At 38.3% G+C, this 15,087-nt stretch overlaps 1 protein-coding gene across 4 annotated transcripts in view; it reads left to right on the top strand.

Moving 5' to 3' along the window:
* Positions 1 to 15,087, top strand: part of MIPEP (mitochondrial intermediate peptidase) — a 178,349-nt gene that overhangs the window by 59,061 nt on the left and 104,201 nt on the right. For all 4 annotated transcript variants that reach the window (XR_002775000.1, XR_002774999.1, XR_002775001.1 and 1 more), the window contains exons 12-14: positions 1,246 to 1,323; positions 2,992 to 3,196; positions 4,440 to 4,549. Coding sequence is in view for 1 of the 4 variants with exons in the window: in XM_003796717.2 (XP_003796765.1) it covers positions 1,246 to 1,323; positions 2,992 to 3,196; positions 4,440 to 4,549 (393 nt within the window). In the remaining 3 variants the exon portion in view is untranslated. The remainder of the gene's footprint in view (positions 1 to 1,245; positions 1,324 to 2,991; positions 3,197 to 4,439; positions 4,550 to 15,087) is intronic.

Consider the following 15,087-nt stretch of genomic DNA (forward strand, 5'->3'; position numbering starts at 1 on the left):
ATTTGGGCAAAACAGTGAGCTTTATACATGGCAAAATATGTTATTCCAAAATCCATTGCATTAGCTATCTTTCTTTCCAACCCCCTTCCCATGTTGTAGGGACTTATATTTATATCAGATTATTAATTTATAGCCTATGCTCTGATTTATTTGAATTCTTTGATAATAATGTCAAGCCTAGGGCTCATCCTTTTCCCATTAGGACCCACTTTATTTGAGATAGGAATATTTTAAATTTTCCCTCATAAATGGTGAGGCTTTGTTGAGCCACTCTCTGTTGTGCTGTTTAATTTTTGCTTACATGCTTACCACACTCTGATTTTTTTTTAACTGTATTTTAAGAAATATAAATTATCTCATTGTCTCTTGGCCATGTTTTGTGAACACAAAATAGGTGTGTGATGAGATTGAAAGGAGAGCTGGGGGAGGGCGTTTTATCACTGCATTTACTTACCTCAGTGTCTGTTTGAATATTACAAACTTCCAGAAAGGATAGAGATTGACAGTGTGCAGGGATATGATAAAAAGGAAAACTGGTAACAGGACCCTGCAGGGACAAAATGCAAGTGATGAAGAGGTTGTACCCGATGTGCAAAGTGGGAGCCTCACCAGGGCAGTCGTGCTGTATGTCACCTGTGTTCACTGCTGTACCCCAAATGCCTTGAACTGTTCCTGGCACCGAGTAGGTGCTTAATAGATGTTTATTGAATGAATGAATATATACTTGCAGGAAATTTCAAAGCACAGAATTGGTGTTCTCTGGGATACAGTCATCAAGTTCTGGAAAGACAAGGCAAGATAGAAACTAGTGGTAGAGTCTTTCCTTTAAGCTGTGCCTCTTTTCTAGGCCCATTTTGGAGAAGGAATTAAATAATGATATTACAGATTTTCACCTGAAGCTGGGAGTTGCATTTTGTTGTTTTCAAATTCAAGGGTTAGAATTTGCCTGAGCGTATACCAAGAGGATTGGCAGTCAGGACAAAGGGCCCTATGAGGAGGACTTCCTCTCCTGGACACAGAATTCCCACATCGGAGTCATTCGAGAGGTGGAGCAGAAGAGCATGAGGATTAGGGGGAAAGAAAATTTATCTTGAGATATTGTGGGATGTGGCAGATAATTAAAATGTTTATACTTATGACTATAGATGTTTAATATACAGATTCTTGTGTTAGGGGTTCTTTTTGTTTTTTACTTTTAGAGTGTGATGGCATCATTTACCACTAAAATTAAAATTTTTTTTCTAGGCTGTCGTTCATGAATCTGAAGGATTGTTGGGATACATTTACTGTGATTTTTTTCAACGAGCAGACAAACCCCATCAGGTGATCCTTTCTTTATTCACTAGTTTCTAGAAGTGATCAGCTGTTCATTTGTAGTAATGTGAACTTTATATACTTTTCATAGTCCTACAATATTTAAATGTTATTAATGATGGTTACTAAATATATAAATTTGAAATTAAGGTAGAGTTTAAAAATAAAAAGGTTATAGAAATAATTGTCAAAAGCTGTATTTTTCATTGGTCATATCTGGGTCATGGTATTAGTCATAGTAATAATGGTAACTGACTTTTTATGAACCCTTATTTGTGTCAGCCAGCATGCTGGTTCCTTTATACACTTCAGTCTTTAATGTTCATCTCAACCTTTTGACTAGGTTCTAATCTTAGGAGGAAACTGAGGCCCGAGAAGTTAAAGTACTTGCCCAGAATCACATGAATAAAAGTGCTAGGATTTGAAAGTGAACAATCTGAGTCGAGTCCCAGCTCTTAACTCTTTTCCATAATTGACAGTGAACTAGCAGAAGATATGTCCAGATGGAAACCTTACCAGCCACCAGTTAGCTTCTCATGTGGAAGATGTAAGGCTTCCTTCCTTTCCTTCATGAGCTGCATAGTGGGTTTGCCAGTCTGCCAGCTTCAGTAGTTTTGTGCAGCTTAATGAGGTCAGGGTACAAGTTGTAAGAGAAATAATGGTACCTTATATTTGTTAGTAGTTCACAATTTCCAAAGCATTTTAATAGATGTGGGCTTTTGAGAGAGGTGAATCATGTTCCAAGATGGATTGGCTAGGGAATGTCAAAAGTGGGACCAGAGTTCGGGTTATCAGACTCTGAGTCTATGGTCTTGGTCTTTGCCTGGACGGATGACAGAGATTCCACTTTCATGATTTAGAGCCCTGGTCCCTAGTAGTCTACCTGGGCTCAGATCCAAGATGCAGCGATTCTAGCTGGATGTCCTTGGGCATGTTGCTTAACGTTTCTAAAACACAGTTTCAGTTTTCTCATCTGAAAAGTGAGATACATCTGTTCTTAGGGTTGTTATGAAGAGTGAAGTGATTCAGTGCATGTGAATTTCAGTGTAGTGCCTATCTCAGAGTAACTTACTCCAGATTCTTTAGAATCCCCTGTCTAGAGCTGATCACTTTTAAGGGAGGAAGACAAGAGACCTGGAAAGTACCTCTTTGTGCATTATCTGATACTCAATAGAGTATTCAAATAGATATTCAAAATAAAAATTTGTGTTCCTTCCTTCAGTAGCTGATGTCTGTCCCTTCCCCTGACTTGTAAATGTCTTGAGGGCATGGATCCAAGCTCTTGGATGATGATGTTTCCAGCATCTGGCATGTCAGTTCAGTGTATGGTTTTGGGATGAATCAATGAATATATGATCAATGTATTATTGGTGTTTTAAAAACATAAAATTTTAGAAAAATAATTAGCGCCAAGGTAAAGAGTATCTAAAACTAAATAGAATAAGAATAGAATTATGTGAGAATGTTCAGCACACCCCCTGGGTGAAGGGCTTAATTACAACTTGAACTTTACCTTAGAAGTGAAAACAACGTAACCTAAACATTTGTACCCTCATCAATCTGAAATTTAAAAAAAAGTTTGAACCCACACACTTTGGTATAATTTTGTATTCATTGTATTATAATTTTATATTCATTAATGCTTTGTTCTCCTTTTATATTTTCTGATTACCAAAGGATTGCCATTTTACAATCCGAGGAGGCAGATTAAAGGAAGACGGAGACTACCAACTCCCAGTTGTAGTTCTTATGTTGAATCTCCCCCACTCCTCCAGGGGTTCACCAACTTTGTTAACTCCTGGAATGATGGAGAATCTTTTCCATGAAATGGGACACGCTATGCATTCTATGCTGGGACGCACTCGTTACCAACACATCACTGGTGAGCCATGAAGAGGGCTTTTATTTAATACGGTCTCTTAAAAACACACATTTTCATTTAAATTGGGAAAGGGGCTTTTTATTTGGAAAATCTGATTGTTTAATAATGTCCCATAGTCCTTTATCTAAGATTGCCTCATCTTGTCCTTCTTATTGTTATGCAACATGACCTTCTGATTTTTTTTTCTGTCTTAGAAACAGCTTTCACTAAGGAATAAGTTTCAGTTGTCTATTTTTGGAGTTTATGCCTTTTTACTTTTTTTGTGTTTTGTATAGAATTTAAGTTTGTGGCTTTATGCATGCGTATGTGTAAGTGAATAAATACGTATTTTCTTAGTACCTAGCACAGAGTTAGTGAGAGAATAAGTGAATGGACGTTGGCTCTATTTACCAAAACCGTTTAGAACACAAAATATAGCATATTTTAAAAGCATGATGAAGTACTTTTATTTTTCTTGTATTTTTCCCTATATAAAATTATAGTTCTGCTTTGTAGACTTTCATGCTGACATGTGGCCATATTAGATGGTAGTATAGACTTTCCTCTTAGCTGTCTTATCTCTAAGTCTTAGGGTCACGGTTGGATTTAGCCAGCATTAGAGCATCTGGTAAATAGTTGGTATCTAGTATTTATTAACTAAGTTGACACACACAGTATTTCGGGCAAGGAGAAGATATTTGGAAAGTTTATAGGTAGTCTGAACAGAATCATAAAATACTACCAAAAAGTTCTTACAAGATTTGTTACTGTAAGCAATTTTGAATTTAAAATACTGCTTTTTCTCATCAAGGATTGACTTTGTTACTAAAACCAATAAATGAATAACATAAAGTACTTTTAAAACAAAGGAAGGATAAAAGCATTAGGTAATGGAATTCAGTGAATTAAATACAAATGCTATATTAATTTAAAAAATATTTTAATTGGTGTTTTATGTATAGCCAGTGTAGATGAAGACAGGTTTGTTTGTAGAGGGTGTGAGCCATTGCTTTATAAGGTGTTTTAGCAGCTGTGCAAATATTTTGTTTTACTTTTGTTATAAAGGAAAATATATAGGATTATAATAAACTTTTCTGCAAATATGTACAATAATTTTATAGAAGTGAAATATTGATTTAATGAATAAAACTTATCATAGTTCATCAGAAGTCCAAATAAAAGTTTAAAAGAGTACATAAAAAGTAAGATAAATATGTTGATTTGATTCATGCCAACTTTTTTCCTTTTTTTCTCCCCATTTTAGGGACCAGGTGCCCCACTGATTTTGCAGAGGTTCCTTCTATTCTTATGGAGTACTTTGCAAATGATTATCGCGTGGTTAACCAGTTTGCCAGACATTATCAGACCGGGCAGGTAGAAACACTAATATTGTCCTGTTGTTCTTTAGATTCTGATAGTGGGTTTTTGTGACCTGCCATCATCCTGAACTCTTCCTGCCTTTTCATAACTCTCATCCTCTCCTGCATCACAGCTCACAGCAACCTCACACTCCTGGGTTCAGCTGATCCACTTGCCTCAGCCTCCCAAGTAGCTGGGACTACAGGCACCTGCCACAACACTCAGCTAGTTTTTCTATTTTTTAGTAGAGATGTGGTCTTGCTCTTGTTTAGGCTGATTTGGAATGCCTGAGCTTAAGCAATGTACCTGCCTTGGCTGAGATTATAAGAGTGAGCAACTGCACCCAGCTTTTTTTTTTTTTTAAAAAGACACAAGGTCTCACTCTATTACCCAGGCTGGAGGGCAGTGGTACAATGGCTCATAGTAACCTGCAACTTCCGGGCTTAAGCAATCTTCCTGCCTTGCCCACATGAATAGGTGGAACAACAGGTGCTTGCCATCATGCCTGGCTAATTTTAAAAATGTATTTGTACAGATGGGGTTTCACTCTGTTGCCTAGTCTGGTCTCAAACTCCTCTTCTCAAGCAATCTTCCTCCCTCAGCCTCCCAAACTACAGGTTCCTTTTATCATGTTTTTTTCCCTGATTTCCTTATTTTTCATTTTTCTGGATTATAGTGTTACAGTGGAGACTCCATCTTCCAGTAATTCTCCAAAATGATGTACGCAAAGGGAAAAAGGAGCGGCACCTGATACATGTTCTCTAGGCCTTTTAGCAAACATGGAGTTGTTCCTTTGTTCACATGTGTGAAGAGAGGTGATATTGTAGACATAACGGGAATGGGTACTATTCAAAAAGGCATGCCCCCAAAATGTTACCATGGCAAAACTGGCATTGTTGTAAACAAACAAGTTAGGGGCAGGATTCTTGCCAAGAGGATTAATGTTCATACTGAGCATGTTAAGCACGCTAAGAGCTGAGATGGCTTCTTAAAACTTGTGCAGGAAAATTATCAGTTAAAGAAGGAAGCCAAAGAGAAAGTACCTGGATTCAACTGAAGCTTCAGCCTGCTCCACCCAGAGAAGCACACTTGGTGAGAACCAACAAAAAGGAGCCTGAGTTCCTGGAACCCATTCCTGATGAGTTCGTGGCATAATAGGCGTACAGCATAGCACACAGGATAACCAAGAGAGCCAATAGAACAAGAGCATAAAATGCTGGAACCTGTTCCCTATGAATTCATGGCATAATAGGCATAGTGAGCTTTGTCACATTCAACGGAGAAGTGCCTCTCTGAGCTACTGAAACCTTTTCCCTATGAATTCATGGCATAATAGGAATTAAAAATAAAAGGCTACTGTAAAAAAAAAAAGAAAGAAAGAAAAATAGTTACCCTTTGTTATGAGTCCAGTAATCTGCCCTTTAGTTCCTTTAACTATCCCATGAGCCATAAGCACTTTGTTCTTATTTCCCAGATAAAGAAACAAGTTCTGTAGTAGAACAGGCATTCAAATCTGTCTCACTTCCTGAATATTCTCTTCGTCTGAAATGTGTATTGTTTCATAAAATCGAACTACAGTGCCATATTTTGCCAGCATACATCACACATATATGATGCTTAGACTAAAAATTCATTAATTTTTAGTTTATACTTTTTTCTTTTTTTATCAATAAAATGCTTTTCTTTGTTTTTTGTTAGTGTTTACTGGTAGAATTATGATTTAAGTTGTTCTAGAAGAGGCCTGATTTCTATGGTCAATACCTCAGCTTAGAAGACTGAGTTGATGCTGCCTTTCTGACTTTTCAGTTATGAGAACAACTACCATATCGGTTGTTGTATGAATAAGTTGTAATATTTTGGGGGAAGCATTTGTTTATTATCTAATTTCATTTTTTCTACTGTTTTCCCTGTTTTATTTTCTTTCTTTGGCTATACCAGTAGGTATCAGATACTATCCCAGTTTCTATAAGAAAATTGTTTACTAACAGAGTATAAGCTGGATGGTGTGAAGAGACAGAATTCAACTGATTATTAGCCAATAGTTCTTAATTATTTATCATAAACTAAAAACAATACTAGACACTAAACAATGGAGTGATGTTGATCTTGTCAAATAAAACCCAAGTCTGGCCTTAGCATGGAAAGAATACTTGAAAAAACTATTGTAATAAGGGGAGTCAAGACTATCACAGTAAAGGTAGGGCAGCCAGTGCAGCAGGGAGAACTCTGTCTGGGGTTAGATTTCAGTAGTGCATTGCAAAGATTTCTAAATGGTGCACCAGCTGCCCAGGAAGCACCCTGGCCTTGGCCCCTGCTCATCTGGCCCTGCCCACCGTGTTTCTAGAAGTTGTTCCCAGCCTCTGCCTTCTTCTTGCCCTGCACATCCTTTAATCCCAGCTCCTTTCTCCCAGCACCACCTCCCATTGCTGGAGTGATTTTTTTTTTTTTTTTTTTTTTTTTTGGCATTGTTTGCACCAGGCTTTGTTGTCACACTTAATCTTGGGACTCTTGTCCTCTCCTGGCCACTGGCTCTCACCAACTTTCCCCTCACCTATTTTCTTGTTAGTCCTTGGTAACCAGCTTTCTTGGAAGCCTTTGGCTGTGCGGCCTTGCTCAGCCCTTAGCGGGCCCATGTGAAGGCTGCAGGCATGTGCTCAGCCCGTGGGGTGACAGGAGGGGCAGGATGCAAGCCACAAGACACTGACCTGGGAGGGCTTGCGTCCAGTTAGGTATCAGATGTGGGTAAGGACTAAACAAAGCCAGGGGTTCCACGGTCAGAGAATTCTGATAAGGGTCAAGCTTGAGAAGGAAGACACTGGGTTCTTATTTAGGATGTTCTGATGAGCAGCAGCTTTGTCCAGGAGGCCATTGGTAGGAGGCAGTACAGTACCAGGAGGTACTGAAGTCAGACACTGCAGACATCTGGGAATAAACAGGCAAGAGATGGTGGTTGAAATATAGGGAGATTAGCAGTTGCCTGTGAGAGAAAAGCCAGAGGTGCCTGAAGGAACTAGCATTGCGAGGAGAGGAGAGGTCTGAGGAGCTTACAAACACAGGGTGTGAGGAGGGCACAAGGCGGTAAGGGTGACTCACAAGAGAACCATGAACCTTTCAGAGTGAGACTGGTTTTTTCCTTAAGTTTAATCTTGGGCTAAAATTTACCACAAATACATCAATTTTTTAAATTTACTATCTGCTTACAGAATAAACAAAATAGCAAAGAAGGACTAGAGCCACTGCTTAGAGGGTGATGTAATGTTCAGAAAAAGTGGAGAGCTTCTCTACGCTTGTGTTCTTACTGAATTCTTCAATGAGAAGAACCATTTTTGAATTAGATGCAAGAAAACAGACACCCCCAAGATTCTCCAGGATAGATGAGATAGGAAGATAGCATTAAGCTGCTTTGAGTTAATTCATGTTTCAGCCTTGGAAGACTTGTCCAGGGCCCTTAGGGGACTTGCAGACACAGTCTCTAAAAAATTTAAAATAATTTTGTGATTCCGTGAAGGGTGGAAAGCTTGCCCAAAGGCAAGAGACAAGTAAGTGCTTTCAGCTTCTGGAGGGCTTGCCTCTTCTTGTCACTAATTAAAACACTAAGTGGCTTGTTTTTTTGTTTTTTCTTTTTAATTTTAAGGTCATTCCTAGCCTTAAGGATCAGGAGTTAATTCCCTAAAGCCCAACTCTTTGTAAATAAATGATATTTAAGCCCATAAGGAAAAATAGCAGGACTACATCTTTATGCTTAATTTCCTATCCTGCTGCATTTCAGGAAAGGATTTCAGAGAGCTCTTAGATGCAGCATAATCTATCAGTGATTTATTAACATCTACAAATATGTTATCTGAACTAGATCATGGCGTAACCAATGAACTCCTCGTGGTGGGGGAGTTACAAGTATGCTTATCAGATGTGCAGGTTGCCATCAGATGACAGATGCCGGAGATACTCGTTTGAGACCAAAACTGTCCTGACAAGCTACAACATCAAAGTCGAAGCACAATTTATTGTAAATTAACCTTAAAATCAAAGCACAAGTATGGAAGTACAGGCATAGGAGCAGTTCAGGTTTTTAGAGAGTAAACCTAACAGGGGTCAGCAGTGTGATGGAGTTTCCCCGCAGGTCTCACGCAGTCTTAGTGGAGCTTTGGTGTCTGAGCAGCTGAAGGTCGTTGCTTCTCTTCTCAGTGCTGGTTGATTTCAACCTCTAACCTTACCTCTTTCCTGTTGTTCCAAGTTAGCACAGATTATCTATGAATAGCCTTATGCTTCCAGAAGCATGATCCTTGTCCTCCCAAAGTCTTAAAAGCACCCTTTTTTTTGTTGTTGTTCTATTTTGATCATTCTGAAACTAGGATTCCTTGTTAGCTACATATCTAATAGCTATATCAGTCCCTTTTCTTGTGCTTATGACTAGCGTACTTGATACTTTACACATATGAAGAAAAGGATCTGTTTCGTACAGTCATGGAGGCTGAGAAGTTCAAGGTCAAGGCACTGCATCTAGTGAGGGCCTGCTTGCTGGTGGAGACTCCGCAGAGGCCCAGAGTGGCATAGGGCATCACCTGGTGAAGGGGCTGAGCATGCCCACGTGCTCAGGACTCTTCCTCTTCTTATAAAGCCTTTCGTCCCAGTCCTGTGATAACCCATTAAAACATTAACTGTCAGTAGATTAATGCATTTATGAAGGCAGAGCCCTCAGGACCCAATCACCTCTTCAAATCCCTACCTCTCAATACTGCCATGTTGGGGATTAATTTTCAAGGTGAGTTTTAGAGAAGACAGACATAAAGCAATAGTTCAGTGTGCTCCCTCTGTAATCTGTTATAAAATCAAAGATGCTCGAAATTATTGGATTCTTGGGTTTAAGGAAATAAGATAGTCTTATTCTCTATACCCAGCACTGAAAATGCTGAGCACCTCCATTATGTGATATAAAAGGCTGACCTTTGACTCTTGCTGTGGTTGGAATATGGTTTGTCTTTACCAAAGCTTATGTTGAGGCTTGGTCCTCAAATGTGGTGTTATTGGTAGGAGCTGTCTTTAAGAGATATTAAGTGGTTAAGATGGAGTAATGTTTTTCTCTTTTGAGACTGGGTTATTTCTCCTGGGATTCATTCCCTCCAAAGCAGTTTGTTAAAGCAAAGTTACCTCTGTTGATTAACCTTTTTGCTTTGTTCCCATTCTGTTTTTCTACCAAACTTTAACAAAGCACAAGGCCCTCTCCAGAAGCCGCCAAATGCATTGCCCAATCATGAACTTCCTAGTCTGTAGGACTATGAGCCAAATCAACCTCTTTCTTTTATAAATTACCCAGTCTCAGTTCTTGTTACAGTTACATAAAATGAACAAAGGTAATCCTATTCCCAATACCCCACCTCGCCATGGGGACGCTGGGCTGGATCTGGGTCCCAGATCATGTGTGTGCCCAGAGGTTCCTCATCTTTCTCTCACTGCCCCAAGATTCTGATTCCTAAAGCGAATAGGAGCTTTTGATTTCCACCCTCCATTTATGTTCTCTTCATATCAGGTTTTAGGGAAACCTGTGAAGATGAGCAGTAGTCTAATGCTTCTGCATCTCCTTTGAATTTCTAAGGTTCTCTTCACATCGGATTTCTCAGATTGAAATTCTCCCCGGACTCCAGGGACTGTTACTGGGTTGAATTAGCTGAGCCCCTGAGTAGCCTGTGCCTGGACCTCCCACCCTCTCCCCATGCACAGAAACCACCTCTGCCCCCTTTTGTCCTCATTGTCCTCAGTTTGCAACTAACGCTGCCTTCTCTACATGCACCCCCTCTGTTCTTGCCTTTCCCCACAATAGCCCTTTGCCCTCCACCTGTTTCCTGGGGCAGGGCTGCTGCACCTGAGTGTGTTCAGCATGGGAGGCCACATTGTAAGCATCACCAAAGAACTGGAAACCCTTCTGTTGAGAGGCTGCTGCGTGAACTGGGAACTGCTGCAGGTTAGGGATAGTTTAAGAAAAGATGGTTTTAGGTCAGAAAAATGAAACTGGGGTCTGTTAAATGCTGTTTGGAGGATTTCACCTAAAGGAAAATAATACATTGTTCTGTGTTATCCCAGAACAAAACAGTATTACCGGAAACAGTGGGTGGGTATTATAAAGAGGCTCATTTCACTTCAGGACATTCTGCTCACAAGTGACTGGAGTAGGAGGAAATGCTTCTGAAAGTAATAAACTTCTTATTTAATATTTAATGTTGTAAAATAATATTTATAGAGTGAATGGCTGCAAAGGCCCCACCCAACTTAAGAAGTCAAACATTGCTTTGTGCTCCTCTCTGAATCTGTCTCTGCCCCCTTGTCTCCCAGAGGTAACCCCAGTCCTCAATTCTTAATTTTTTGCCACATTATTTTTTCCTAATAAATATGGTGTTTAGTTGTCAGGGCTTTTTGAGCTTTACAGAAATGGTATTTTGCTGTTTTAAAATCTTCTGTGATTTGTTTTTTCTAATTATTGTATTCCTAAGATTTGTCTGCGTTTCCTTCCATCATTTATGTGCCCATACTCCTGTCGTGGGGCACGTGGATTCTTCCAAGTTTTTGCTAGTTCATACGCTGTGAACATTGTCGTACTTTCCTATTGGAACTGCTGGGTTTATAAGGTGCACACGTCTTTAAATTCATACAATGATGCCACATCGTTTTTTAAAGCATTTGTACCAACTTGTACTCCTCTCAGCAACTCTTCTCTGTGCCATAGCCTCTTCTGCATTTGATATTGTCAGGAGTTTTAATTTTTCCAACTTTGTGTTTATAAAATGGAATGCTGTTGTGGCCTTAATTGGCATCTTTGCATCTTTTTCTTATGTTTTTATTGCTTTTTAAAAAGAGATAGGGTCTTACTGTGTTGCCCAGGCTGGACTCCTGGCCTGAGGTGATCTTCCTGCTTCAGCCTCTCAGGTAGCTGAGATTACAGATATGTACCAGCGTGCCTGGCTTATTGTCTGAGAAGGGACACCAAGAAAGAGGCTTGAAGCTGGCTAAGAGGAAGACCTGGCCTGCAGAACCAGGAAGACTAGAGAGCCCATAAGAATGTGGGTATGAAGTAACCCGGTAACCAGTGACCAATAGAAAAGGGTAATACTGCCTGGAGGTGCAGAGAGGCCAATGAAAGAGTTGCAACCAATTTGAAACAGAGAGAAGGAGGGTATTTATACCTCTGCACACCTTTATGTCTTGTCTCTCTCATTTTTTCTCCTCCATAAGAGGGACCCACTTCCCACTCTCTTTGGAAGTTCTCTAAACTTTCTCTGTTCTTCCTGTTACCCTGAAACTTGTATAGGTTACTTGTGTTTTCTATCCACACTGCCTGTGCCACTCCAGTTTTATTTTCAGTTTTCACTCACTTTTGCTTTTGATTACTGCCGTGCCTCAGTTGAACTTTCGAGCTCAGCCAAGTAATCAAACCAGGTCAACTGGGTCTGGGGAACTGGGACGACCTCTGACCTCCCACATTGTCTTTTTTGTTTTCTCTTCTGTGCAATGATAATTTGTCTAATGCTTGTTTTTTATTTGTAATTTTCCCCTTTCTTATTGATGTCTAGGAATTCTTCATAGTTGACATATGCAGGTGTGGTGGGTCATGCCTGTTATCCTGTCACTCTGGGAGGCCGAGGTGTGAGGAGGAGTTTGAGACCAGCCTTAGCAAAAGTGAAATCCCATTTCTACCAAAAACAGAAAAACTTAGCCACGCATGGTGGCAGGCACCTGTAGTCCCAGCTGCTCAGGGACACTGAAGCAGGACGATCGCTTGAGCCCAGGAGTTGGTGGTTGACTATGATGGCACTGCAATAGAACAAGACTGTCTCAGAAAAAAAAAAAAGAGTGCTTTGTGTGACTTATGTCATGTCTTTTCACTTTTCCTTCTGGTATCTTTTGCTGGACTGACTTTGTTCATTTTAATATTGTTGAATTTAGCAATCTTTATAGAAAGAAGAAGCCTTTGCTTCTTTAGAAGTCAAAAGGATATACATCTGTTTTCTTCTGAAAGTTTCAATGTTTATCTTTAGGTTTTTAATGAAGCCAGAAATTTGTCATAAGGTGGGAATCTGCTTTCTTCTCTGTGGATAGCAAATTGTTGCAGCACCATTTATTGAATAATTTGTCCTTTCCTTAGTGATCTATATCATATACCAAGTACCTATGTATATGCAGCGTCCATGGATGGAATTTCTATTTCATTCCATCATTGAAGCTGCTTGATCTCTATAGCTTTGTAAGAAGCCTTGATATCTAGAGGGACGGTCTTCCTCAGTTTGTTCAATAGTTTGTCTACTCCTGGACCTTTGTATTGTTTCATATACATTATAGATCAAGTTATCTATTTTCTTGAAAAACCCCGATAAGAAGTTTGGTTAGGATTACATTATATTTATAGATCAATTTGGGGAGAGCTGATATTTCTAAATATTGAATCTCTTAATCTACAAATATGTCATATCTCTTCATTTCTTAGGCCTTTTTAAAAGTCTTTGAATAAAATTTTCACGTTTTCCTCCGAAGGGCCTCATTCAACTTTTGTTGGGCTTAGTCCTACATGTCCTACCTTTTTGATATTCTAAGTAGTATAGCTTTTAAAATTATATTTTGTAATTGTCCCTAGTGTTTAAAAATGCAGTTTATTTTTTCTTATATATTGATTTTATTTTCAGCATCCTTCCTGAACTGTCTTATTAATTTGAATAACTTTGTATAGAATTTTAAAATTGTTTTATCCAGTTATATAATTCTGTTGAAAATGAGTTTTATTGTTTCCTTGCAACCTATGTATCTTTTATCTCTTTTCCTTGTCCTGCTCCACTTCCTAGAGCCTCCTCTGCAGTGGTCAGTAGGAGCTATGTCTAGATGTCACTTATCTTGATCCAAGTTTTTTTTTTGATCCAAGTTTTTAAAGGAAATATTTCTAATGTTTTACTATAAAGAAAGATGTTTATTACATGTCTAGCGGAGATGTCAGGATAGGGGAATTCCTTCCTATTTCTAGTTTTCTGAGTTTTTTTTAAATCGTTAATGGATATTGCATTTTATCAGGCTTTCTTCCTGCATCTTTTGAGGTATCAGATTGTTCTTTTTCTTTAATCTATTAATGTAGTAAATATTAATATGACGCATCAGGCCACCTTTGCATTCCAGGATTAAACAACCTTCTGCCTAAATTATTGTTACTTAACATAGAAATGACTTTGGTTTGCTAATCTTTTGTGTATTGATAATATTGCATTTATGTTTATGAGAAAAGGATTGGCTTCTAGGATTTTTCTTTGTCCTATTATTCTTTGTTCTTTGGTGTTTATGTTACGTGTATACCATTTCATAAAATGAGTTAGTGTTTTTTCTTTTTCCGTTCTCTAAAAGTGGTTTTTATAACATTGTAATCATCTGTTCCTTAAAACTTGGTGAGAATTTATCTATAAAACTATTTGGGGTCTGTTATTTTCTTTGTTTAAAGATATTTTTTAATGACTGATTCTTTAATAATCATAGGACCCTTTGGGCCTTATTTTTTGTCTTAAATAAGCTTTGGTAAGTTGTAATTTTCTAGAAATTTATCCATTTAATCCAAGTTCTTAAGTTTATTGGCATAAAGTTATTTATAGTACTCTTTTATCCTTCAAATCCTGCTAAATCTATAATTATATCCTTTTTCATTTCTAGTACTGTTTTCTCTTTTTTTACTCTATTAATCTTGGCAGAAGTTTGTCTGCTTTATTAGTATAGCTGTCTCTCATTATCAGAGGGGGATTGGTTCTGCACATGCCCACCTCCCCACCATGGATACCAAAATATATGGATGCTCAAGTCCCTGATAGATATGGGGTAGTATTTGCACATCATCCCATATACTCTAAATCTTCTCTAGATTACTTATAATACCTAGTACAATGTAAATGCTGTGTAAATAGTTGTTTTTTCTACTGTGTTGTTTAGGGAATAATGAAAAAGAAAAAAGCTTGTGTGTGTTCAGTACAGCTATAATTTTTTTAGTATTGCCAATTTGTAGGTGCTTGAATTCATGGCCACAGAATCCCTAGCTCTGGAAGACTGGCTGTGTTTTCACAGACCTAATGGTAACTTTCTTTATCCTCTCAGTTTAATTTGTTTTAGTTCATTAGTTTCTGCTTTTCTTATCATTCTCCCCTTCCTTAACATTATTATTTTCTTCCAGTTTCTTAAGGTGGACACTTAGCTAATTAAGTTTCAGTCTTACTTAACGTGTGCATTTAAATTTTAATACCATAAATGTTAAATTACATGATGCAGTGCCTTAGGTACCTTTTATGATTTTAATACAAAATGTTTTCAAGGAAGGATTTGTTTAGAACTGTAGTTTAAAATTCTCAAACTTTTGCAGAGGAGTTACATGTGTATTTGTCTTTTTGTTATTGATATCTAATTAATTGGTCTATCAAGTATTGATTCTTTGTAGCTCATTAATATTTATTTATTTATTTATTTATTTATTGAGACAAAGTCTCAGTTGCCCTTGGTAGAGTGCTGTGGCTTCACAGCTCACAGCAACCTCAAACTCTTGGGCT

The sequence above is a fragment of the Otolemur garnettii genome, unplaced genomic scaffold, assembly GCF_000181295.1.
Source record: "Otolemur garnettii isolate 467f Iridium unplaced genomic scaffold, OtoGar3 scaffold00106, whole genome shotgun sequence".
NCBI classification, from domain to species: domain Eukaryota; kingdom Metazoa; phylum Chordata; class Mammalia; order Primates; family Galagidae; genus Otolemur; species Otolemur garnettii.